Source organism: Desmodus rotundus, chromosome 5 (assembly GCF_022682495.2).
Source record: "Desmodus rotundus isolate HL8 chromosome 5, HLdesRot8A.1, whole genome shotgun sequence".
NCBI lineage: Eukaryota > Metazoa > Chordata > Mammalia > Chiroptera > Phyllostomidae > Desmodus > Desmodus rotundus.
The window spans coordinates 41,467,899-41,493,814 of NC_071391.1; the positions used below are offsets into that span (position 1 = coordinate 41,467,899).

The window sequence follows — 25,916 nt, forward strand, 5'->3', positions numbered from 1 at the left end:
TCGCTTAGTTGTATTTTTTCTGGACCTTTGGAGTGTTCTGTCATTTGGGCCTTTTTTTTTGTCTTGGCGTGTCTGTTACGTTAAGGGGCGGAGCGTTAGGTGTTCACTGGGGCGGGGTAATGCTGGTCACCTCGCTGTGTTGCTGTACGTGGGGGAGGGGCCAAGAGGGAGCAATGGTGCCCGCTTCCTTCTCCACCGGACTTCAGTCTTTCACTCTGCTACCCACAATCAAACTGGGCCCCTCTTGTGCTGGTTCCCGAGTGGGTGGGCTTGTGCACGCCCGAGGCCCCTGTGGGTCTCTCCAACGACCTCTCCTGTGAGGCTGGGAGTCTCTCCTGCGGCCGCCCCAACCCCCACGGGCGTTTTCAATCAAAGGTCTGAGGCTTTATTTCCCCGCGCTGGAGCCCTGGGTTGCGTGATCTGCTTCGTCCGACTCCGTTCGTCCGACTCCGTTCGTCCGGGTTTATCTGTGGGCGAATGTGAGGCCGCGGGGTGCTACCCGCCCCTCTGCCTGCCCCATTCTCCGCCACTCTGAGTCCAGCCTTCTTGGGTTATCTGTGCGCGAATGTGGGGCCGCAGGGTCTGCTAGTGGTCAAACTGCCTGCCCCGTTTGTCCCACACTCCGCCAGTCTCGGTCCCGCCATGGCTACGCGAGTCCTCTCCACCCTGGCTGCCCTTCTCTGCCCTTCCTACTTGTCTGGATGTAGGTTTCTTTTTATCTACTTGGTGTCAGACTTCCTTGCTGTTCCATTTTCTGTCAGTTCTGGTTGTGCGGGGAGGCGCAGTGTGTCTACCAACGCCTCAATCTTGGTTTTCCCTTACTGGAATTTTTATTCTGCTGGACTGCATTTGGACTTTGGAACTGCTACCTCTACAATTGTCTGAGCCAATTCCTTAAAGCACCTATCTCTCCATCGCTCTATCTTTCTATCTGTCTCCTATTGGTTTTGTTTCTCTAGAGAATATGAATACAACTGTAACTGTTTTCTTCTTCCTGCTCTTACTCTCTTTCCATCATTCTCCACACATCAGTCATAGCCATAAATCTAAATAGCTTAGTTCCTTTGTTAATATCCCCCAAGGATCTTAGAGTAAAGACAACAATTCTGAACATGGCTTACAAAGTCTTGAACATGGCCCATCCTTCTTTTTGCCTCTCACCACTTTTCCCTTGATCTCTAAACACATGAACTCTGGGAATCGGTTGTGGTTTTCTTTAAATCCTTAAGTATTCCATGTTCTTTACCACATCAGGGCCACTCATATGCAGTAGCTCTACCTGAAATGCATTCTTCTCCTCACCTCAGTAATGCCTAATGATTCTATGGGTACTAACCTAAAAGCTGTTTTCTATCTTCTAGAAAGTCTTTCTGAGGTTCCAACCAAATTATGTACACCTGTTATCCCTCTGTAGAACCCTGTATGTTTTCTTCAGAATACTCAGTGCACATTACAGTTGAACATTCAGTATTTGTTTTCTCCACAATGTTGGAGGCTTCTTATAGACAGCCACAATGTCTTTCCTCTCTCCCCGTGCATCTGTGTTCACACAGGTCCTGCAGCATAAGTGCTTAGTTGAAATGAGACAACTAAAAAATGAATGGCTCGCTGAATGAAGCTTTTGCTGTGTCATGAATGACTGGCTCTGGTAGTTGTGACTCCTGACCACTGATCTGTGGGATGTTTCATCCTGATTCAAGTGGCTGAATGTCTGTGTCAGATTTTGCTATAACTCTGACAGGCCATTACACAAACCCATGCTCTCCACAGTTATGCCTCTGCCTCCACACTGATGAACTCAGATTGTCAACTAGAATCCCAGCACAGTTATTAAAAGTGTTGTGAACACTGTCTTTTGAATAAAGTCCCCCTTGTGTCTTTGCCTGGTTGGAGAGTTAAAAGACCTAGAAGTCAAATATTAATAAGGGTAGTATTATGAAAAATCAAACAAGAGGATATAACCCTAATAAGTATTTATGCACCAAACATTGGAGCACCTAAATATGTAAAGCAAATATTGACAGAAATAAAAGTAGAGATCAATAGGAATATAGTCAGAGAAGGATACTTTAACACCATTGGTATCAATGGGTGTAGCACCCAGACAGAAAAATCAATAAGGAAACAGCAATCTTAAATGACACATTAGAATACATGAATTTAATTGGCATTTTTAGGACATTTCACATCATAGCAGCAGAATATACATTCTTTTCCAGTGCACATGGTGTATTTTCTTTTTTAAAATAATGTTTTATTTGTTTTTAGATTGAGGGAAAGGGAGGGAGAAACAGAGGGAGAGAAAGAAACATTGTGTGAAAGAAACATTGATCAGCTGCCTCTTGCATGCACCTAAAGTGGGACTGGGGAAGTAACTCAAGCCTGTGCCCTGCCCAGGATTCAAGCCAGTGACCTTATGCTTTGTAGGATGATGCCCAACCAACTGATCCACACCTATCAGGGTGCACATGGTGTATTTTCCAGGAGAGACCACATATTAAGCTATAAAACAAGTTTCAGTAAATTGAAGATTGAAATCATATCATGCACCTTCTCTGATCACAATGGTACGAAAACTAGAATTCACAAGAAGAAACCTGAGCAACATACACACATACGGAGGCTAAGTAACACACTATGACACCATGAATGGATTAGCCATGAGATCAAGGAAGAAGTTAAAAAATACTTTGAGACAAATGAAAATGAAACCACAACAACCCCAAAAACTATGGGACAGAGACATGCAGTTCCAATAACTTCGTCCACAGTAATAAAGGTCTACCTCAAGAAAGAAGAAAAACCTCAAATAAACAATCTAAGCTGACATCTAAAAGATCTATGAAAAGAACAAAGTCCAAAATGAGTAGAAGGAAGGAAAGAATCAAGTTTAGAGTGAAATAAGAAAATCGAGTCTAAAATAACAATAGGAAAAAAATCAGTGAAACCAAGAGCTACTTTTTCAGGTAAACAAAATTGATAAAACTTTATTCAGACTCATGAAGAAAAAAAATATAAGGGTCAAACCACTGTGCACATGCAGAAAGGCTGAATCCCCATCCAAGGGCTCAGTCCACAGCCGCCATGAAAACCCAGACAAGCAGGAGCAAGATACGCAGTGTCTCTGCTATCTCTGTTGAGCCCTACCTACACGAGTCTACTTGTTTAAGTCCAGGAAGTTGTGCCATAGTTTATTACACAAGAGTAGATCATCAGAACAATGTAGGTAATGGATATATTGTTGCTAACAGTCTGATTTTTTCAGCATGGCTTTATGTTTTCAATATTTCATAAAATGCCAGAAAACATTTTTGAGTGGCATTGCAGTAAATGGAGACTTCAGTTAACATGAATTTTCCTGGTCAGCAAGACCTTCTAAAGAAGAGTTACTTAGTGAGAAAGCAGCCACATCAATCTTTCTACGTGTTCCTATTCTTTTCCACCTTTCTTCTGACAGATTCCTGGGCAACACTCAGTATGACAGGCCCTCTCCCCCTTGCACCGTATACAGGACAGAGGCCTATGGGGTTTGGCAAACGTTCAGAACTATAAAATATAGTATTGAGTAGGAAGTGAAATAAACCTGAAGGAATCATCCACACTTTAAATTGTACTTGAACAAGTAGAGTTTTCAATTACTTGGTTTGTTTTTCAGATAAATAAGAACAAACCTGACCGAATAGTTATGATACTACATCAGAATGAAAACATTATTTTGTGAACATCACAATGAGTTCTAAGTCCACAGAGGACAATCTTCCTGGTGTCCCATGGAGAGGAAGGAACTCCAAGTGGTGTCAAGGGTAATGGTCTCAGGTGACCACAAAATTCTCATTGGATGTTACAGGAAACCCAGCTTCAGACATAAAGAACAGAGTTTTACCCTATTGTCATAAGAAACCCGGTACGTTCAGACGCAGAGTGAATGCATCACAGGGCTTCTAAGGGCAAAATGGCTTAAACACTTAAGCCTAAGTATTACAGAAAGAACTGTAGAACACTGTGCATAAGCTATGAGTTCCTCACGTAGCTTAATGTTTTTCTCTTTAAAAAAAATTGGAAGTGACTTCTCTTGTCATAATGTGGGAAGTTTATGCACAATTAGCACACGAACAACAGCACTGAGGAGGTCAGAAATCTGAAAACTGAAGATTGGACCGCAAACGCCAGAGCAGAGTGTGCCAAGAGGGATTGACTTCACACAGGCAACCCAGCAGAAGAGCTGGTACAGTGTTACAGGCAACTGTGAGCAGGTGAGTACTGCTGAGCATCTGTGGGAAAGCTGTCTATAAGCCATGTGATATTTCAGCAAATGGAAATAGAATTAGCAGGTACTGGACACTTACAATCTGATAGGTCTGCATGCACAGCATTGTAACCCTGAGAGGAGGTATATGTAAGGCCACGTTACACAGGAGAAGACTGGTTATCACGGAAATTAAATTACTGTATGTAATTTGTACGTAATAGAAGCAGAGCTTGGATTGGAACCCAGACTCCTCTAATTCTGCTCAATTCCCATTACTAAATAATTCCTGCTCTAATCTCAAGGCTAATTAGGTGATTTCATTGTATCACAACAATTAAGCAGGAAAGAGTAAAGAAAGCCATGTGTTAAAATCCTTGTGCAATTTCCATAGTTCACTCATTATTTAATTGTAAATTTCACTGTACACCATTGGCAATTTAATTCTTTGCGTCTCTGCACATGATTTTCCTTTGATAACTCACTATGTCTTCAAACTTATGCACTCGTGATTTATAAAACAACAAGCATTCTCACTGAGAAAACTAAGAAAAAATATGTACATATACACATACATACACACATATACATACATATATATGAACTTAGAAGGCCATGAATAACCAGAACATATATGAGCCTTATGAACCTACAATTTACATAAATTTTGTTAAACTTCCTATCAGAATGCATACCTCAAATTCAGGAAAACATACTCCTTTATTTTCCTAACCTGAGGTCAACTGTGACATGAAGACATTAAAAGGAAAATTCCAGAAATAAAAAAATTTATCATAAATTGTGGGCCATTCTGAGTAGCATGATGAAGTCTCACACCATCCTACTCTGCCAGCCCTGGGAATGAATCATCCCGTTGTCCAGCAAATCCACGCTGCATATGCGCTATCCCCCACCCTAGTTAGTCACGTAGCAGCTGTCTTGGTTATCAAATCAGCTGTCACAGCACCACAGTCCTTGTGTTCAGTTAGTCCACATATTACTTAATAATGGCCCAAAGCACAAAACAGTGATGTTAGCAATTCAAATATGCCAAAGAGAAGCCATAAAGTGCCGCCTTTATATGAAAAAGGTATGTGTTTATGTATAGGAAAAAAACAATATATTTAGAGTGCAGTAGTGTCTGCAGTTTCAGGCATTACTGGGGGTCTTGGAATATACCCCCACGCATAAGGGAATACTGTATCTCTTCTGAAAATTGTAGAAAAGCTGATTCAAAGCTAACTTTTATTCTGATTGGATTAAAAAAAAGTTGAATGTACTTTTCCAAATACTTGGTAATGAACATTCCCATTTCTGCACCTTTTCACATTGGCCCATGAGCTGAAAAGAAGTGTAGCCACCAGGAAAATCCTCCAGCTCAGTCTGGAGGGGAATAATGACTGACGTGATGGTCCCAGGGGTTCCCAAGCTGGTCATGGTTCTGATGTACCTCTTGGAAGGTGGACTGGTTTACAGTGCCCACTGTTCAGGGTTTTGATGTGGTAATTGGATAGGAGTCTGCAAAGTGGCTTAATATCAAGAAGTAGCCTCAAGTTCCTGTAGCTCTCACTGATATTTGAAGAAACCAGACGTGATAAGTCCACTAGATCTCTCTGCAAAGACGAGGCACAAATAAACTGGAAATGGGTGTTTCAGGGGAAAAATCAATGATGTGCCTTGCAGTTATGGAAGTGTGTATCCCAAGGAGGGCTGGGCCAGAAACATCTCCCTCACACTCTGTCCCTCTCAGAGGGACTAGAAGTAGTGGGAATGATGTCATATTGACATATTCTCAATCACCACTTCCCTTGAGTATTTTGAGGAAAGTAGGGTTTACTATCAAACAAATGGAGAAAGGGAGTAACAGAATCACAGTGAGAGATTCAAAACTGAAACACAACAATTTCTCCTGAAGTTTTTCATTTCTCTTCTTAGAACAATCTGTCAGAAACTTGTAATGGATGTGAGCGAAAGTATATAATCCCCGAGAAGATTCCCACGGTGACCCCAATGTGCTCCCTAGGGGCAGTATGGCAATCATGTGTTATTTGATGTACAGAGGATAAAGTATATTGTTTGGACTAGAAAACAAGTCTTTATGGCTTTGTTCCAATGGAAACCACTCTGAGAATAGTTTACAGGGTTTCTCTCTTTTTTTGGAGGCGGTGGGGGATACACTTCATTCATTAAACGAGTATGTATTAAATATCGACACACAGTTATCACATTGCTAGGTGATATGGCTCTATCTTAATGGGTATTGAAATGTATCGAAGGAGGCAGCCAACAAAGCACATATCCAAATTAAGGAAATGCTAAAGAGAGAAAAGAATATAGATGAAAAGAATTGGTCAGTGCACCTAAGAAACAACCACGTGAGGCTTCCTGGGGGAGATGGAACTCATTTATTTGTTGAACTCTCGTCACACACATGCGTGTATTTATCAGGTTATGCTGCAAGTATGTGGACAAAACGGTAAAAGAGCTCTCACCGTTGTTTCCTTCTTTCGATGGCATTTTTCTGTATCTGAGTGGGAGAGGTAATACGTCTTATTCCATGTTACATTCCCCACACATGGGAGTGACTAACACATCATAGACATTAAATAAATATTTGTGGAGCTAATGGATGAGTCTTACATAGTCAATCAGGTAAACTGTACCTTAGTTTCCATTTTTGTAATATCAGGACTGAAATTCTTAATGTGCAGAGATGTTGGGGAAAATTTAGTGAGAAAAATCTATCAAACACACAGCATATTGACCAGCACATTTCAGAGGCTGAGTAAATACTGGTTACCTGACATACTTCTTGTATATTGTTTGTCCAGTAATTCAGTACATTAAAAAAAATAACACAAACTTTTCAGCTTTATTTCAAACTTTTCAGGTATATTTTCTTCAAGCTTTGTAGATCTCCAAGTGCTTCCCAGTGTGTCTCTACCATCTTTCCTCAACCGTCAACTCCACACACACGTTTTCTCAGTGTTCCTTTCCTCCCCTGACAGCAGTGCCTGAAACCAAACCACATTCTGTACAGAAGGTCTCACACTCAGCACAGTGGATGTTTTAAGGACTCATGAAAATGGCCAGAGAACTTAAGCTCTAATAAGAGCTGTGCTGCAAAGCAGCCCTTTCCACCAGTGTATCAGTGAGAACACATCCTGAAAACTTCCCTGAAAGGTCAAGAATTAATCTGACATCACGAACACAAACGAGCCATCTAGGATGGGGGTGGTCTCTCCATAACCATTTTGCCTTCGAGATCTGCATGAATGGGAGATAGTTATTGAACACCTCCAGCCTCCACTTACTGTCATGGATAGAAAACCAGTACGAATTCCAGAACAGTGAATTCATTTATTAGGTCTATTCAATGACATAATTGTTAGCCAAGCGGCCACCGCTTTCTGGGAATCACCTCTGGAGACAGTATTACTTCCCAAGAATGTTTGGAAACCATTCAAAAAGAATTTCTTACTTCTTAAATTCACATTGCTTCAGTCAACCTCGTCGGGCACTTCTCTATGCCTGCCAGTCTATAACTAGATCACACATACACATTGCACACCTGCTGCCCTCATACTCTGGTAGGGGAGAAAATAAGCATTTTTCATATTGCCCTCTTTCTTGCAGACACTGACTGCAGAGGAGGGCGATAAAGAAGTGATAAATAAGGTTGATCCCAGGATAGACTTGGCATACTTTATGACATTTACACAGATTCTCCTACTAGGATCTTTCTCAGTCCCCTGAATCCTGACCTTGAATGCATCCTGGCCCGTTTCAATCCCAATGCTCAGGATCACTCATGGACAGTTGTCTTGCCATTGTCCAGGAACTCTTGATTAAAGTCCAGATGACATCAGTGCTTTTAATAATCTTGCCATAGTGTTGACCTCAAGGATATCTGCCTGCATCTGTGGGAGAGTGACTGAGCCCACTGCATGATGGGCAACTGTACCACAGTGAGCACATTCCTTCTGTGGGGATTTTCCAGTTTCCCAGACCTGCAGGGTCTCCTGTTTGTGATGATTTTCTTGTCCCATGTGACCATATTAGCTGCAAATGTGTCCATAATGGTGGCCATCAAGCTCAGCCACAACCTTCACACCCCGATGTACTTTTTCCTCTCTGGCTTGTCCTTTTCAGAAACCTGTACCACTATGGTAGTCATCCCCCGAATGCTAGTGGACTTGCTATCAGACAGCAAGACCATTTCCCTTCCTGAGTGCGCCACACAGATGTTCCTCTTCTTTGGCTTTGCAGGCAATAACTGCTTCATCATGGCTGCCATGTCCTACGACCGTTACACTGCCATTCAAAACCCCCTGCACTACCCCATCTTCATGACCCACAAGACCTGCCTTCAGCTCATGATGGCCTCTTGTGTCACTGGGATCGTGGTGTCTCTGTGCATTGTCCTCATAGTATTCAACTTGTCTTTTTGTGACTCCAGCATCATCCAGCACTTTTTCTGTGACATCACACCTGTAGCCTCCATTGCCTGTGATTACACTTTGTTTCAGAAAATGATCCTTCTTGCACTCACTTCCTTTGTGTTAGTGGGCACCTTCATTTTAATTATGATTTCCTATGTCTTCATTGTGGTCACAGTTGTGAAGATGCCCTCTGCAAGGGGGAGGTATAAGGCCTTTTCGACTTGCTCCTCTCACCTCACTGTAGTGTGCATACACTATGGGTTTGCTGGCTTTGTCTATTTGAGACCCAAGGACAGTGATTCATTTTGTGAAGATATGCTGATGTCTGTGACATATACAGTGCTGACTCCTCTGCTTAATCCTATAGTTTACAGCCTAAGGAACAAAGACATGCAAATAGCTCTAGGGAAAGTACTAGAAAGTGTCAGTTGGTTTTTCTCTCAGATGGTAAGTAAAAGAGCCTTGAACACTTCTTAGGACATGTACAGAGCCTGCCCTGACTGGTGTGGCTCAGTTGGTTGGGCATTATCTCTCAAAGTGGAAAGTCACCTGTTCAATTCCCAGTCAGGGTACCTGCCTGGGTTGTGGGCCCAGCAGGCCCAGTCCCCACCTGGGGCTTGTGAGATGGGCAGCCGATCAATGTTTCTTTCTTGCATTGATGTTTCTCTACCTCTCTTTCTTCTTCCACTTCCCTCTCTCTAAAAATAAATAAATAAAGTCTTTACAAAATCTATAGAGCATTGATAAATAAAGGTGAAGTAAGTGTAGTACTCCTAATAAAAATTAGTACTTTTTGTACAAAGTAATTAATGGGTGTTCTATCTGTCTGATATGCCCTGGCCTCACTCCTTTCCTACTACAAACTAGATGTGGTTTTAAAATATTTTTCACTATTTATGAGAGAAATGTGAATTAAACTACAACAGATATCACCTTAAACCTGTCAGAACAGCTACCAACAATAAATGCCAAGTGTTGGTGAGGATGTTGAGAAAGGGGAAAACTTGTGCACTCTTGGTGGGAATGCACGTTGATTCAGACAGTGTGGATAGCAGTATCTGGAAAAATAAAAAATAGAACTGCCATATGACCCAGTGATTCCTCTTCTGGGAATTTATCCAAAGAGACCTGGAACACTAATGCTAAAGAACATAAGCACCTGTATGTTCCCTCCAGTGTTATTTACAATCACCAAGACGTGGAAGCAGCTCAAGTGTCCATCAGTAGAGGAATGCATAAAACAACTATGGGACATTTACACAATGGAATACTACTTGGCTATAAAAAAGAATGAAGTCTTACCCTTATTGACAGCATAAATGGACCTGGAGATTATTACATTAAGTGAAATAAACCAGTCAGAGAAAGACAAGTATCATATGATATCACTCATATGTGGAATCTAATCAACAAACTGAACTAGCAAGAAAAATAGAGACGGACTCATAGATAGAGAGAAGGCTGACATCTCTGGGGTGGGGTGGCACTGGGTGAGGTTGTGAAAGGATTGAGTAAAAAAGAATAAAAATGGAAAAAACTCAAGGGCATGGGCAACAGTGTGCTGACTGCAGGCATGAGAGGGGTTGGGGTGAGGTGGAAGAGGGTGCAGGGGGATAAATGGTGATACACAGAGACTTGACCTGGGGTGGTGAACACACAATACAGGGCACAGATGATGTGCTGTAGAACTTGCACCTGGAACCTGTACAATTTTGTTAACCAGTGTCTCCCCAATGAATCAATAAAGAGGGAAAAAATTAAGTATTTTACAATGTTATTACACATATATGTATATATATGCATATACACATGCACTTATATGTATGGCAAACATATAAAAAATGCCTTGCAACACTGTATTTTCATAATTTTGGTTGGCTTTTAAGGAGGAGAAAAATTATTTGAAACAGAAAAACAGAAAGAATGAAAGAGAGTGAGACAGAGAGAAAGAAGGAAAGGAAAGAGATCACTAATCTACTTGAAAAAGGAGAAAGCAGAAACTCAAATTTAGAGTTGCAAAAACCACGGCTAAAGAAAACAGCATTAAAATCAACAGAGAGCCAACCATATGGGAAAATATATTTGCAAATGAGACCTCAGACAAGGGTTTGATCTCCAAAATATATAAAGAACTCACACGACTCCACTCTAGGAGGACAAACAACCTAATTAAAAAATAGGGAAAGGATCTCAACAGACACTTCTCTGAGGAGGACATACAGAGGGTCCAAAGACATGAAAAGCTGCTCAGCATCACTAGCCATCAGACAGATGCAAATTAAAATCACGATGAGTTACCACTTCACACAGGTCAGAATGGCCATCATGAACAAATCAACAAACAAGTGTTGGAGAGGATGCGGAGAAAAGGGAACCCTAGTGTATTGTTGGTGGGAATGCAGACTGGTGCAGCCACTGTGGAAAACAGTATGGAATTTCCTCAGAAAATGAAAAATGGAACTGCCTTTTGACCCACTAATTCCACTGCTGGGATTATATCCTAAGAACCCCGAAACACCAATCCAAAAGACCCTATGCACCCCAATGTTCATAGCAGCACAATTTACAATAGCCAAGTGCTGGAAGCAACCTAAGTGTCCTTAAGTAAGATGAAAAAACTGTGGTACATTTACACAATGGAAGATTATGCAGCAGAAAGAAAGAAGGAGCTCCTACCCTTCACAACAGCATGGATGGAACTGAAGAGCATTATGCTGAGTGAAATAAGCCAGGTAGTCAGGAACAAATACCACATGATCTCCCCTGTAAGTGGAATCTAATCAACAAAACAAACAAGCAAGCAAAATACAACCAGAGATATTGAAATAAAGTACAAACTGACAGCAACCAGAGAGGTGGGGGAGACAGATAAAGGGGGAGAATAGAGGAAGGGCCATCAAGGAACATGTATAAAGGACACATGGACAAAGCCAAGGTGGGTAGGTTTGAGGGTGGGAGACGGGGATTGGTGGGGCAGGAAAGTGTGGTGTGGTGTGGTGAAAATGGAGACAACTGTATTTGAACAACAATAAAAAAAGACAACAATACAGAGAAATCTCAAAGAATTTTAAGAAATTACATTTTTCAATTCTATTTATTTATTTATTTATTTTTATTTTTATTCAGTTACAATTGTCTGCATTTTCTCCCCATCCCTCTTAAAAACTAGATGGGAATGAATGAGTATCTGGAAAAATAAATTGATGAAAGTTACTGCAAAAGAAATAGGCATTTTTAATATATCGAATTCCAGGAAAAATAGAGAAAAGACTGCCAAAGTGCTATTCTTCCTATCACCCAACAAAGGAATAGGCTAGATGGATTAACTTCTTCGAGTCCTCAAAAAGCAATAATTCTAATGCAATTTGAGTTAGAGCGTAAAGATAAATAGCTTCTAATTTATAAAAACCACAGAGGTGGAAGGTGACTTATATAACTGAATTAATTAATTAATTGATTAATTATTCTTGTTCAATTACAGTTGTCCCTCTCTATTAGTCTCCCCCACCCTACCCACTCCCCCTTCCTACCTTCAAGCCTCCCCTCCCACCACTGTCTTTGTCCATGGGCTCTTTATACATGTTCCTTCATGACCCTTTAATTGAGGCAACTGTAGTAAGTTCTCACATGAATTGTGGAAGATATTAGATGCTCTAAGGAGGTCTGGGCATTTTTAGGCCACACTGTCTAATGGTGCACTCACATGGTGTGAAGTTACAAATGCTGGGGCAGGACTGAGGGACTAAGATGGTTAAAGGATCAAGAGGACAGTGGCAAAGCCTTTCATAAATGAGAAGCCACTGGGTGGTCAGCAAGGGATCTGAGTACAACAGCACTTTGTTCCACAGCTGGATAATATTGGCGTCAGCGAGTAAATTGTTTCATCTTGAAGACTGCAAATAAATGATTTAGAAATGTGGTGAGGAGCTAGGACAATGTCAACAATGTTTAAGGGGGCCTTAGAATAGGGGAGGAGGCAACGTCTCTTCAACAGAGCTGAGAAGCAGATGGGCCCCTCTCAGGCAATCAGTTTTAGTTAGGGTGAAGAGCTACCGAATGTACTCTGTAGAAAGTGCGTGAGTGGAAGAGAGAAGATTCCAGAATGAAAGTAAAATATGTGAGAAGAAATCCCAGCAAAGAAAGAAGATTCCAAAGAGAGAAGCACAGCATTGTGCTGGAGTGAATGCCTGTGAGGAGCTGCCACAGGGCTTGCAACTGGGATTCTTTTACCTTCAATTGATTACAGGTGGGCAGAGCCTATTGCTGTCTCCAGGTCCCATTCTTTGTTCAACATTGAATTATAATCTGACTAGAGGTTCTCTGACCAGCCTTTACACAATCTTCTCCATTCCATTTTAATAAATGCACCTGGCTTGGAGTGAAATTCACTACCTCCTCATATAATTATCATAAGATTTTAAATTTCATTAATTAAGTCTCAATCATGTTCAAATGGAATTTATTCCTGCATGCATGGTTAGTTTATATATGCAAATCAATCTATGGGTTACATGGCATTAACAGAATGAAAGATAAAATCCACATGGTCACGTCAATGGATGTGGTATGTATATGCAGTGGAATACTATTCAGCCATAAAAAGATAGAAATCTTGTCATTTGTGACAACATAGATGTTCCTGGAGACATTATATTAAGTGAAATAAGCCAGACAGAGAAAGAAAGATACTGCATGATCTCGTTTATATGTGGAATCTAAGAGAGTCAAATTCACAGAAACAGGGAGTGGAACAGTAGTTGCCAGGGTTGGGGAGGTATGAGAAATGGGGAGATGGTCAAAGAGTACAAAGCTGCTGCTATGTAGGATGATTAAGTTCTAGAGATCTAATGTACAGCATAATAACTGTAGTTAATACCATTGTATTTTATACTGGAAACTTGCTAAGAAAATAAATTTCAGGTGCTCTCACCATGCCCTGCCAAAAAAGAAAAGGTAACTATGAGAAGAGATGGATATGTTAATTAGCTTGACTCTATCAGTTATTTCACTGTGTACATGTATGTCAAAACATCATGTTGTATGCCTTAAATATATAGAATTTTTGTTAAATAAAACATTACATTTTTTGAAAGATAAAAAACATGGCAACTAGCATTTTATCTATACCACTTGAATGGGAACCATTTTTGAAGAAATATTCCTTTGATTATTTTAACTTCTTGAAAGAAAAGCACATGACATATTCAACTTTGTTTCTTCCATTAATAAGCTAGTGCTAGGAATAAAGGAGACACTAAATAAATATTCATTGAATTAGAGTTACTGTTTAACCAAAATATATTTGTTAAGTGCTTGTTCTGTACCAGACACTGTACTTTGAACTAAGGATCATTAGTTCAACCTCCCACATCACTACTTTCACTCATCCACCAAAGTTTTTGCAGCTGCATTCCCAACTCTGTAACTACTTTACTTCTATTTTCTTTTAGGTCTCCATTGAAATGTCATTTCCCCACTAAAACTTCCTTATGCCTCTAAAGTAAATGCATTTGCCAAATGATATCATAAGAAATAGAGACTGAGAAAAAAAGCGACAGTGTGGGGCTTTTGGCAGTGTGGTAGGTGAGTACCTAGAAATTTGAGGTCATGGATGCCCAGGCAGCTAAGATTTGTGAGGCCAAGATCCTGGAAAAGAAAAAACTGTAGAGAAGTGAGCCTGCAATTTCTCATTAAGGAGTTTGACTACTCCCACGTTGCGTATGGGCTGGTGTGATATCAAAACAGCAAGTGGAAATCAGCCTGTGTGAGGCTGAAGATCTTAGCAGAGATATCGGTGTTTTGCAGTGCTGGTTTGATAGAGTTTGTTAGTTAGGCAATTTAAGGTAAAGGGGTCCCATAATACCTTATGCTTTTACTTGAGAGCCCTGATGGACTATATCTTAGGAGTAATCACTACATCTTAGAAATAAGGTCAAACCAGACACAAAGAAATGGGAAGACATTCCATGTTCATGGAATGGAAGGACTAACATTGTTAAAATGGTCGTATTATCTGAAGTGATATACATATTTAATGCAATCCTCATTAAAATCCCAATGGCACTTTCACAAACTTAGAACAAAAAATCCTGAAGTTTGTATGGAAGCACAAAGACCACCAATAATCAAAGAAAAAGTGAGGGGAAACAGAAAAGCTGGAGGTATCACATTCCCTGACTTCAAATTAGTTTACAAAGCTACAATAATCAAAATAGTATGATAATGGCAGAAAAATAGGCACACAGACCAATGCAACAGAATTGAGAGCCCAGAAATAAACCCACACATATATAGGCAACCAATTTTCATCAAAGGAGCCAAAAACATACAATGAAGAAGGGAAGCCCTGTTTTATAAATGGTGCTGGAAAAATTGGTAATCCACACGCAAAAAAATGAAATAGGCTGCTATTTGTCACCATACACAAAAATTAACTCAAAATGGATACATGTGGTAGGATCCAAGATGGTGGAGCAGATGATGGAAGCTACACTAACTACCTACCTCCCAGGATCAATCTGGAATTGCAACTAATTGTGCAGAAATCACCCAAAATAAGCAACTGAACAACAGCGAAAGAGAAGCTTTATAAACAGAAGAATCAGTTTCAGCACATGACTGGTAGGGAGTGTGATGGAGACTTGAGAGGGCTGGCTGGACACTCACAGGCAGCAGCTGAAGTGCCAGAGGGATATTTAAGCAGCTGGTTGGATCCCCCTGAGAAGTATGGGGTCCATACCCTAAGCTGGGATCCCCAGCCTAGAGCACCAGAGCCAGAAAAGTACACAGATAACATCCAGCTGTGAAAAGCAGCAGAATTTCTCTCTGCCAGAGATGGATGGCTAGAGATGCACAGAGCTGTTTAAAGAGCCAATACATAAATTTTCATTTGCAGTCACTTACTCTGGGCTCTGGCAAAGGTGGTGGCAGAGTGAACTAGAGATGCTTGAAGAGACTGGGGATGGAAGCTTTGGGAAGAGAACTTAGAGAACAGCTGCCAGGATTCCAGTGCTGAATCATCCCCCATAAGACAGCAGCCATCCTGCTCAGGCAGACCACTCCCCTTGAGTGGCAATAGCATGAGGGGAAGCAACAGCCCCGCTCCTAGGAGGGATTCTTCCTCATCCTGTGGGGCTTAAGCCTAACTGCTGAGTGGAGAGTGACTAGATTAACAACTGTAAGAGTCAGCCACAGACAGTAGATCCCTGGTAGTCTCAAACATGCTGCCTAAGGTCAGAAGGGGTCAACATCTGACATCACCAGAGGTGGATCCACAAAGGAAAAACAGTCAAAAATACTAGATTCTATGGAGATGAAATCCACTGTGGTCTTCCCCAGGCTTTGAGATATTTTATTTTCTGCATAAATGTTTAACATTCGTTTCTTGTCCTTCAAGTTTGTGCATATTAAGTCACTAGATTTTATATTTTATTTCAATTCACATATTTTTTTCAGACCACAAGGGCTTGAAACTAGAAACCAACCTCAAGGAAAAAAACTCAAACACATTCAAATTCATGCAGACTGAATAGCATGCTATTAAACAATGAGTGGGTTAGTAACGATCAAGGAAGAAATCAAAAAGTTTCTGGAAACAAATGAAAATGAAAACACAACAGTCCAAACCCCATGGGACACAGTGAAGGCAGTCTTAAGAGGGAAGTAATAGCAATACAGGCCTACCTAAAAGAGATAGAAACATTTCAAATAAACACCCTAACCCTACATCTACAAGAACGGGAAGAACAAGAACAAACAACACCCAGAGTAAGTAGAAGGAAGGAAATAATCAAGATCAGAGCAGAATTAAGTGATATAGAGACTTAAAGAACAAGTCAAGAGACTGATAAATCCAAAGCTGATTCTTTGAAACAATAAACAAAATCAACAAGCCTTTAACCAGACTCATCAAGAAAAAAAGAGAGAGGACCCAAATAAATAAACTCAGGAACGAAAGATGAGAAATTACAACTGATACTGCAGAAACACAAAAGATCGTAAGAAATTACTATGAACAACTATATACCAAGAAATTTGAAAACCTGGGTAAAATGGACAAGTTTCTAGAAACATATAATCTTCCAAAACTGAATCAAGAAGCAGAAAGCCTGAACAGACTGATAACAGCTAATGAAATCGAAGCAGTAATCAGAAAACTCCTGACATATATAACCACTGGATGGTTAGTTTCATGGGAACATTTTACAAAAAAATTAAGGAAGAGCTAACCCCTATCCTTCTCAATCTATTCCAAAAAGTCCAAGAGGGAATATTCCCACACTCTTTTTATGAGGTCAGTATCATCCTAATCCCCAAACCAGATAAAGACACAACAAAGAAAGGAAACTACAGGCCAATATTGCTGATGAACATAAATGCTAAAACCTTCAACAAAATATTGGCAAACCACATGCAGCAAAACATTAAAAAGGTCATACACAATGATCAAGTGGGACTCATCCCAGGGATGCAAGGATGGTACAATGTTTGCAAATCAATAAATGTAATACATCACATAAACAAAAGGAAGGACAAAAAATCACACGATCACATCAATAGATGCGGAAAAAGCATTTGATAAAGTACAGCACCCATTTATGATAAAAATACTCAGCAAAGTCAGAATAGAGGGAGCATACCTCAACTTAACAAAGGCCATACACTAGAACCCTACAGCCAAAATCATACTCAATGGGCAAAATCTAATGGCTTTCCCACTAAGATCAGGAACAAGACAAGGGTGTCCACTTTTACCACTTCTATTCAACACAGTATTGGAAGTTATAGCCACAGTTATCAGACAAGAAAAAGAAATAAAAGTCATCTAAACTGGAAAGGAGGAAGTAAAATGTCATTGTTTGCAGAGTATATAATAGTGTAAATAGAAAACACTATGGACTCCACCAAAAAAAACTACATGACCTAATAAGTGAATTTGGCAAAACAGCGGGATAAAAAGTCAATATTCAGAAATCAAAGGTATGTTTGTATACCTACAAAGAAATATCAGAAACAGAAATTAGAAAAAATCCCATTTACTATAGCAACAAGAAAAATAAAGCACCTAGGAATAAACCTAGCCAAGGAGGTAAAGGGCCTATACTTAGAACACTATACAACATTGAAGAAAGAAATTAAGGAAGACAAATAAATGGAAGCATATACCGTGTTCATGGATTGGAAGAATTAACATTATTAAAATGTCCATACTACCTAAAGCAATTTATAGATTCAATGCAATCCCTATTAAAATACCAATGGCGTATTTCACGGATATAGAACAAATGTTTCAAATATTTATATGGAGCCCTAAATGACCCTGAATAGCCTCATCAATTTTGAGAAAGAAGAACAAAGTAGGAGGGATCACAATACCTGATATAAAACTATATTACAAGGCCACCGTAATCAAAATGGTCTGGTACTAGCATAAGAACAGACACATAGATCAATGGAATGAAATAGAAAGCCCAGGAATAAATCCATGTCTCTATGGTCAATTAATATTCAATAAAGGGGGCAGGATTATAAAATGAGTAAAAATAGCCTCCTCAACAAATGGTGTTGGCTGGTGAGAATGGCCATCATAAACAAGTCAACAAACAACAAGTGTTGGAGAGGATGTGGAGAAAAAGGGAACCCTAGTGCACTGTTGGTGGAAATGCAGACTGGTGCAGCCACTGTGGAAAACAGTATGGAATTTCCTCAGAAAACTAAAAATGGAACTGCCTTTTGACCCAGCAATTCAATTGCTGGGATTACATCCTAAGAACCCTGAAACACCAATTCAAAAGAACCTAAGCATCCCAATGTTCATAGCAGCACAGTTTACAATAGCCAAGTGCTAGAAGCAACCTAAGTGCCCATCAGTAAATGAATGGATCAAGAAACTGTGGCACTTTTACAGGATGGAATACTATGCAGAAGAAAAAAGGAGCTCCTACCCTTTGCAACAGCATGGATGGAACTGGAGAGCATTATTCTAAGTGAAATAGGCCAGGTGGTGAAAGACAAATACCATATGATCTCACCTTTAAGTGGAATCTAATCAACAAAACAATCAAGCCAGCAAAATATAACCAGAGACATTGAAATTAAGAACATACTGACAGTAACCAGAGGAGAGGTGGGTGGGGATAATGGGGGGGAAAGGGGGAAGGGTTTTCAGGAACAACTGTAAAGGACACATGGAGAAAACCAAGGAGGGGGATGGGATCAGGGGAGGGAGGTGGGGATGGCTGGTGGGGGGGAAGAGGAAGGGGGGAAATGGTGACAACTGTACTTGAATAACAATAAAAAAAGTTAAAAAAAATAAAATATACATTAAAAATCTTTAGTTCACTTTTTAATTGTTACTAGATTTTTACTACTGAGTTGTATGAATTCCTTGTATACTTTGGAAATTAACCCCTTATTAGATACATGAATTACTAATATTATCTCCCATTTTGTAGTTGCTTTTTCACTCTGTTAGTTGCATCCATTGCTGTGCAGAGGCTTTTGTTGAATGTATTCTCACTTGTGTATTTTTGGTTTTTGTTGCCTGTGCTTTTGGTGTCATACTAAAGAAATTATTGCTAAGATCAATGTTGAAGCTTTCCCCCTATGTTTTCTTCTTAGCATTTACTTCTTACAATTCTGGGTCTTACCTTTAAGTCTTTAATCCATTTTGAGTTGACTTTTTTTGAAAAGTGTACAATAAGGGTTCAATTTCATTCTTTTGCATGTGAATATTCAGTTTTTCCAGCATATTATTGAAGAGACTATCCTTAAACATTGTGTTCCTGGCACGCCTGTTGAAAGTTAGTTCACTGTATATGCACAGGTTTATTTGGTGGTCACTATTCTTTCTTTATGTCAACAGGAAATTTAATAAATGTTTTCAAATTACATGCTGATCAAACTTTATCTAATCAAAGTTCAGTAAATGTAAAATCAGTAAGAAAAGATTGCCAATATTCCATTTTCCCCAAACATATGCACATACTTTAGAGACTAATAAACACACTTCTAAATAATTCATGAATCAAAGAAGAAATTTTTTTATTGTTGTTCAAGTACAGTTGTCTCCATTTCCCCCCTCCACACCTCTCCCCCCCCACACCCCCCCCTTGGTTTTCTCCATGTGTCCTTTATAGTTGTTCCTGTCAGTTTGTTCTTTTTTTCTTTTTGAGGTGAAATATAGCTTTATTTTTTTCCCTTTTTTTTCTTTTATTTTTTTTATTCAGTTACAATTGTCTGCATTTTCTCCCCATCCCTCCACCCCACCCCAGCCAGTCCCACCTCCCTCCCCCACCTCCACCCTCCCCCTTGATTTTGTCCTTGTGTCCTTTATAGTAGCTCCTATAGACCCCTCTCCATTCCCCACTCCCCTCTGGCTATTGTTACAATGTTCTTAATTTCAATGTCTCTGGTTATATTTTGCTGGCTTGTTTGTTTTGTTGATTAGGTTCCACTTAAAGGTGAGATCTTATGGTATTTGTCTTTCACCACCTGGCCTATTTCACTTAGCATAATGCTCTCCAGTTCCATCCACGCTGTCACAAAGGATAGGAGGTACTTCTTTCTTTCTGCTGTATAGTATTCCATCACGTAAATGTACCACAGTTTTTTGATCCATTTATTTACGGATGGGTACTTATGTTGCTTCCAGCACTTGGCTTTTGTAAATTGTGCTATTCTATTCATTGTTCTGTATGTCTGCCTTTATCCTAGTACTATATTATTTTAATTATGGTGGTTTTGTAGTATATTTGGAATCAGAATGTGGATGCCCTACAGCTTTGTCCTTCTTTCTTAAGATTATTTTGGCCATGGAGTTCTTTGTGGTTCCACATAAATTTTAAAATTGTTCTATTTCTATAACACTTCCCATGGGATTTTGATAGGAATGCACTGAATCTGCTTTGGGTAGTACGGATATTATAACAATAATGTCTGCCAACCCCAAAACACAAGATGTTTTTACCTTTGTTTGAGTCTTGTTTAATCTCTTTTACCAATATTTTGAAGTTTTCAAAAGTCCTCCACCCCCTTAATTAAGTTTATTCTTAGATGTTTTATTATTTTTGTTGTTATTGTAAAAGGGATTGTTTCCTCATTTCTTTTTTGAGATAGTTTGTTGTTAGTGTATAACTGCAACTGATTTTTGTATGTTGTGCCCTGCAACTTTAGTGAATTTGTTTATTCAAATGTTTTCTTGATGGAGTCTTTATAGAGTTTTCTCTATGTAAGATCATGCTATCAGGGACAATTTTACCTCTTCCTTTCAGATTTGGATACCTTTTATTTATTTTTCTTGTGTAATTGCTCTAAGGCTTCAGTACTATGGTGACTAGAAGTGGCAAGATTGAGCATTGTACCTTGTTTCTAAATCTTAGAGGAAAAGCGTGTGCTAAGATTAGTATGGTCACCAAGTGGATACATAGGATAATCATGACGAAGAGGACTCCTGTGGTGTATTTGTATGGCATTGTTATAAGGGTGATACTGGGCTCATAAAATGAGTCTGGAGCTGTTACCTTTTCTTCTATTGTTTTTGGAAGAGTTTAAGAATTATTATTAATTCTTCTTTAAATATTTGGTAGAATTCAATCATGAAGCCAAATTTTTCTTGGGCTCTTCTGTGTTGGGAGGTATTTGATTATTGATTCCACTGGTTTATGTGATTGGTCTATTCAGGCTTCCTATTTCTATCTTTTCCCATCTTCAATGAGATATTATTAACATATAAGATGTGTAAATTTAAGGCATACAATGCAATAATTTGAGACATATGCATCAAATTTAATATACATGTATATCTAGTAAAATGGTAAAAGGCGAAAGATTTATATCTTTGTATTTATATCTGTGTATGTGTGTGTGTATATATAGAGAGAGAGAGTAAAATGATTACAATATAGTTAGTTAACACCTCTACCCCCTCAGATAATTATCATTTTTCATGTGTGATAAGAACATTTAAGATAGACTTTTTTAACAACTTTCAAAGCTAAGCCTTGAGAGTTCCTTCACTGTTACCTGGATTGAGTCTCCCGGTGGCAATACTGTGGGATCACTATCCAAAGATCATGATAACCCTGTATAAGAGGGGCCAAGTCCTCCAGAGAAAGTGATCTGGACTGTTGATACACCATCAGTTGCATTTCCATTTAGGACATGATGCTTTCTAAGAGGCTAACATATAAGACATTCTAAAAATATTTAACTTAACAAAAAAAGAAAACACCTTCTAATCATAGACTTCCTAAATAGTGAACAAAGGAGAGAAAAAGTGAAACTATATTCTCTAGGTATCCTAACCCTAAAATATACATCTAATTTGAACCCAGATTTTCATTAAAATGATGTATTTGGTGACTAGAAAATTATAAATAAAAGTTGTCATTAATTAACACACTGGAACTTTATTTTCGAGACAGTTCTTCACATAAAAGGGTAAGGCTAACGGACAACAGAAACATCCATCACATGTTCCAAACGCTATCATTTTGCAGTTTCTGGAATCACACTGAATTTCTTTCAACATGACCAGTGTGTTCTAGCCACCCATTTTCTCAGGGCCGCTTTCACCTCTTTGTTCCTCAGACTGTAGATGAGAGGGTTCAACATGGGGATCACCACCGTGTAGACCACAGACACGACTTTCATATGGTCAGGTGAGCAGCTTGACTTTCGTATGATATAAACAAAAGTGACAGTCCCATAAAACAAAGTGACTGCAGTAAGGTGGGAAGTGCATGGAGAGAAGGCCTTGTGCCTTTCTTTAGTAGAGCGCATCTTCAGGGTCGAGTAGAGGATGTATAGGTATGAAACGACTATGATAAACAGTGTGAGTACAATGATTGACCCAGCTAAGATGGCAGGAGATATCTCAGCAACATAAATATGGTACAAGAAAGCTTCACTAGAGGTGGAAAGTCACAGAAAAAATGGCTAATTTTATTAGGTCCACAGAAAGTCAGACTCAATAAGCAGCCCAAAAATGATGAAGCATTCACACATCCACCCAGATAGGAAACAACTAGTAGGATGATACAGACCCTGGGAGACATGTGTATAGGGTAGAGCAGTGGGGAGCAGATGGCCACATAGTGATCATAGGCCATGGCAGCCAGCAGGAAGCACTCAGCTGTCCCATATATAATATCAGAGCCAAGCTGGGCTATGCAGCCAGCGACAGGGATAGTAGTTCTCTCTTTTAGAAAGGTCACAATCATAATAGGTGTGACTGATGTGGAATACCCAATGTCCACAAAGGCCAAATGACTCAGGAAAAGGTACATTGGGGTGTGAAGCTGAGGGCTTCTTTGGATTAACATGATTATGCTGATATTGCCCAACATGGTAGCAACATAGATTCCTAGAAAAACCACAAAGAGGATGGGACAAAGTGTAGGATTCTTTGTTAACCCCAAAATAATGAATTCTGTCACCATTGTGTGGTTTCCACTCTCCATCTTATTTGGAACAGTGCCTATTGAAATAAAAACTGGTGGATATTACAATAAATTAAATAATCTTATAATCACTATATTTATCATCCAAGACATTAAAAATCAAAACATAGACCTCACTTTTCTCTAATGCTTAGATTTTACAAATGTTTCCAGCACATTTATATTACCCATAATTTGAGAATATCAATGTCCATTAACATAGGGCCAAAGGCACTCACAAGAGACCGACGGCACAGATGAGAACACAGCACTCACGTTTGCTTTCTTTGATCAAGTTACTGAACGAACACCTACAGTAGCGATGCTTTGAGAACCTGATGAGAACCAGAAAGGTCAAAGTGATGGATCATCTGATAGTGTTTAGCAATATGCAACTTGCTTCTGTTTCTTGATCACATTTAAGACCACACTTCCCAGCCCCTCATAGTTAGATGAGACTGTGAACTATGCATGGCAGCGAACTATGTGTCTCTTCTGGATCAAGTTAAATTTCCAGTAGACAACTCTTCTCTTCCACGGTGACATATTCTGCATGACACCATTATAAAACAGTAGTACCTCCACTAGTCTGGAATTTGAGGGAATGTGGAGAATACACTGGAAACACACTAGAGGTGAGAAATGAATCGATGTTGTATTGGACCACACTGAGTTTCCAGGGTTAATTTGGTAGAAGAGCATAACATACCCTAACCTGATCAATATAGTTACAGACAGGCTGTAAATGGAAGCTTCATGTAGAGTTTAATCCTGAGAGCAATAGGAGAAATCAATCCACTTTGGGTCATTAACTATACTTTAGGCACTATACGGACCAACCACAAGGATACATTGTATTATCATGTATGAATAACAAGTTATTAGAATATGTTGACAAAATGCCTGCATGCTTATATTAAATCAACCATGTGAGAAAAGAAAGTAATACATAACAAATGAAAGTTCACCTAACAAAAACTTGAGTGGGTTCATTAAAAAGAGTGCAAAAATTAAAATTAAAGCAGATTTCCGTTTTAAGCAATACTGTGAACATGAAATAGCCTAAAATGTTTTCAACAAACTATTTAGATAAATTTATACCTTAAATATTTTTTAAATGTTCAGAATGCAGAAATGAGCTTCCATGTAATAAAGGAAACCTCCACCAAACTAAAAATGATGTGAGAGCTGATGATCAGCAAAATAAGCTGAGGCAGAACTGAAACTGTCTAGAGATGGTTCCAATCTCCACAACTAAGGACCCTGTGCTTTAACAGCTGTGCAGGCGTGACTGCAGATAAGGGTTTGGAACCATGCAGGCCGCGTGGCTAATTTTATATTGGTCAGGAGAAATCTCTCTGTGTAGGGGGCTTTTAAAATAAAGCGTAAATGACACAAACCAACCATGCTAAGGTAGAAGGGAAGAGCGCCAGCCAGTGCAAGGGCCCTGAGAAATGATAGCTTGGTACATTGGAAGAAAAGCAAGCCAATGCGGATGAAAAGAGCAAAACAAGATTAACTCAAGAACTAGTCAGAAGCCACGATGGGAGTTAAAACATTACCCTAAGTGCAATAGGAAGACAATGCAAAGTTGTAAACAGTGTCACATTTTAATTCACGTAACAGAATAACTCTGGCTCCTTCCTCTAAGGGGACTAAACTGTAGATCAGTAAGGGAGTTAGCAGAAAGACCTGTGGAATGCTGTAGTAGTCTCGGTGCAATATGGTGCTGGCTGAGGGGGCAGTAGTCAAGATTGCTGAAGCATTCGATGTGCTAGACGTGAATTTGCAGCTGACTCAAGAGAAATGTGATGACAATGCCAACCTAAGGTTTTTAAAAAGAGCAGCTCAACTAAACTACCCATAGTTTTGAGGTCAACCCACCAACTCAGTAAGAGGCAAGCCAGGTCCCTGAAAAAGCAAGTACCAAACAATGAAAAGAATTAGTACATACTATCAAATCAAAAATATTATATCAAATATCAAATAATACTTTGGAAGTACTACTATCAAATATCATAAGCCTGCTACTTGAGAGAGAAAAAATGTCATTGTTTTTTAAAGCAATGGAGTTAACTGTGTACTCACGCCTGAACTGCTAAATGGAGTGTTTGCTACTTTTTAAAGAATGTCAACATCAAAAAAATATTTTTACAATATATACAGGTAAATAACTATCAGAACCCTATCATTCACCACTATTATGATGAAAAACTTGTAGTCATTAAACCACTGTATTTAATCACCTTTTATATGAATTCGTTTGACACATTAATGTGAGAATATGAAATTTCTATTTTCATAATTAGTCCTAGGATTGTGTCAGATGTTTAAAAGACACAAATATGGAAGAAATCTTGTATTTTTAGGAGAAAATATCTACATGAAAGACTCAAATTCAAAACATGAGTACCAGCGTAACATGGAAAGCATAGCACAGTGCTATAATCAAAGTAAAATAAAATTGCAGAGCCAAAAGCTCTAGGGGACTCCAGATCTGCCAATTAACAGCTAGGTGATCTGGAAAAGTTATATAACCCGTCTGAGAATCAGTGCCCTTATTTTTTTAAGAATGATATAACATTTACGTCTCATGGTCGCTGTTAAATGAGATGTCGTGATGTTAAAACACCTACAGTGGGTGGCAATATGTGGATGAGAATACACTTCAAATAAGCAGCCATTAGCTTCTACTACAAATGCACAAGACATTTAAAAATCAGTAACAAGTGTTACCTGCTGGTCAAATATTATAAGGGGGAGAGACTCCAGGAATCATCTCTGTAT

The 25,916-nt window shown here is 39.3% G+C and overlaps 2 protein-coding genes across 3 annotated transcripts; one reads left to right on the forward strand and one right to left on the reverse strand.

Moving 5' to 3' along the window:
* Positions 1-3,916: 3,916 nt before the first annotated feature.
* LOC112303223 (olfactory receptor 10T2) lies at positions 3,917-10,202 on the forward strand. Of its 2 annotated transcripts, none has more exons than XM_053924845.1 (2): positions 3,917-4,253; positions 7,255-10,202. In XM_053924845.1, exon 2 carries the CDS (start codon positions 8,194-8,196, stop codon positions 9,163-9,165), a length of 972 nt encoding a protein of 323 aa, XP_053780820.1. In that variant the 5' UTR covers positions 3,917-4,253; positions 7,255-8,193; the 3' UTR covers positions 9,166-10,202. The 2 variants fall into 2 exon arrangements, with proteins under 2 accessions (XP_053780820.1, XP_053780821.1); XM_053924846.1 differs by having other exon boundaries at positions 7,258-10,202.
* Positions 10,203-22,212: 12,010 nt separating this feature from the next.
* Positions 22,213-23,150, reverse strand: OR5P3 (olfactory receptor family 5 subfamily P member 3). Its single transcript, XM_024558676.2, is given in 2 exon segments — positions 22,213-22,569; positions 22,572-23,150. Coding segments are annotated over 2 exon segments (936 nt in total).
* Positions 23,151-25,916: the final 2,766 nt, after the last annotated feature.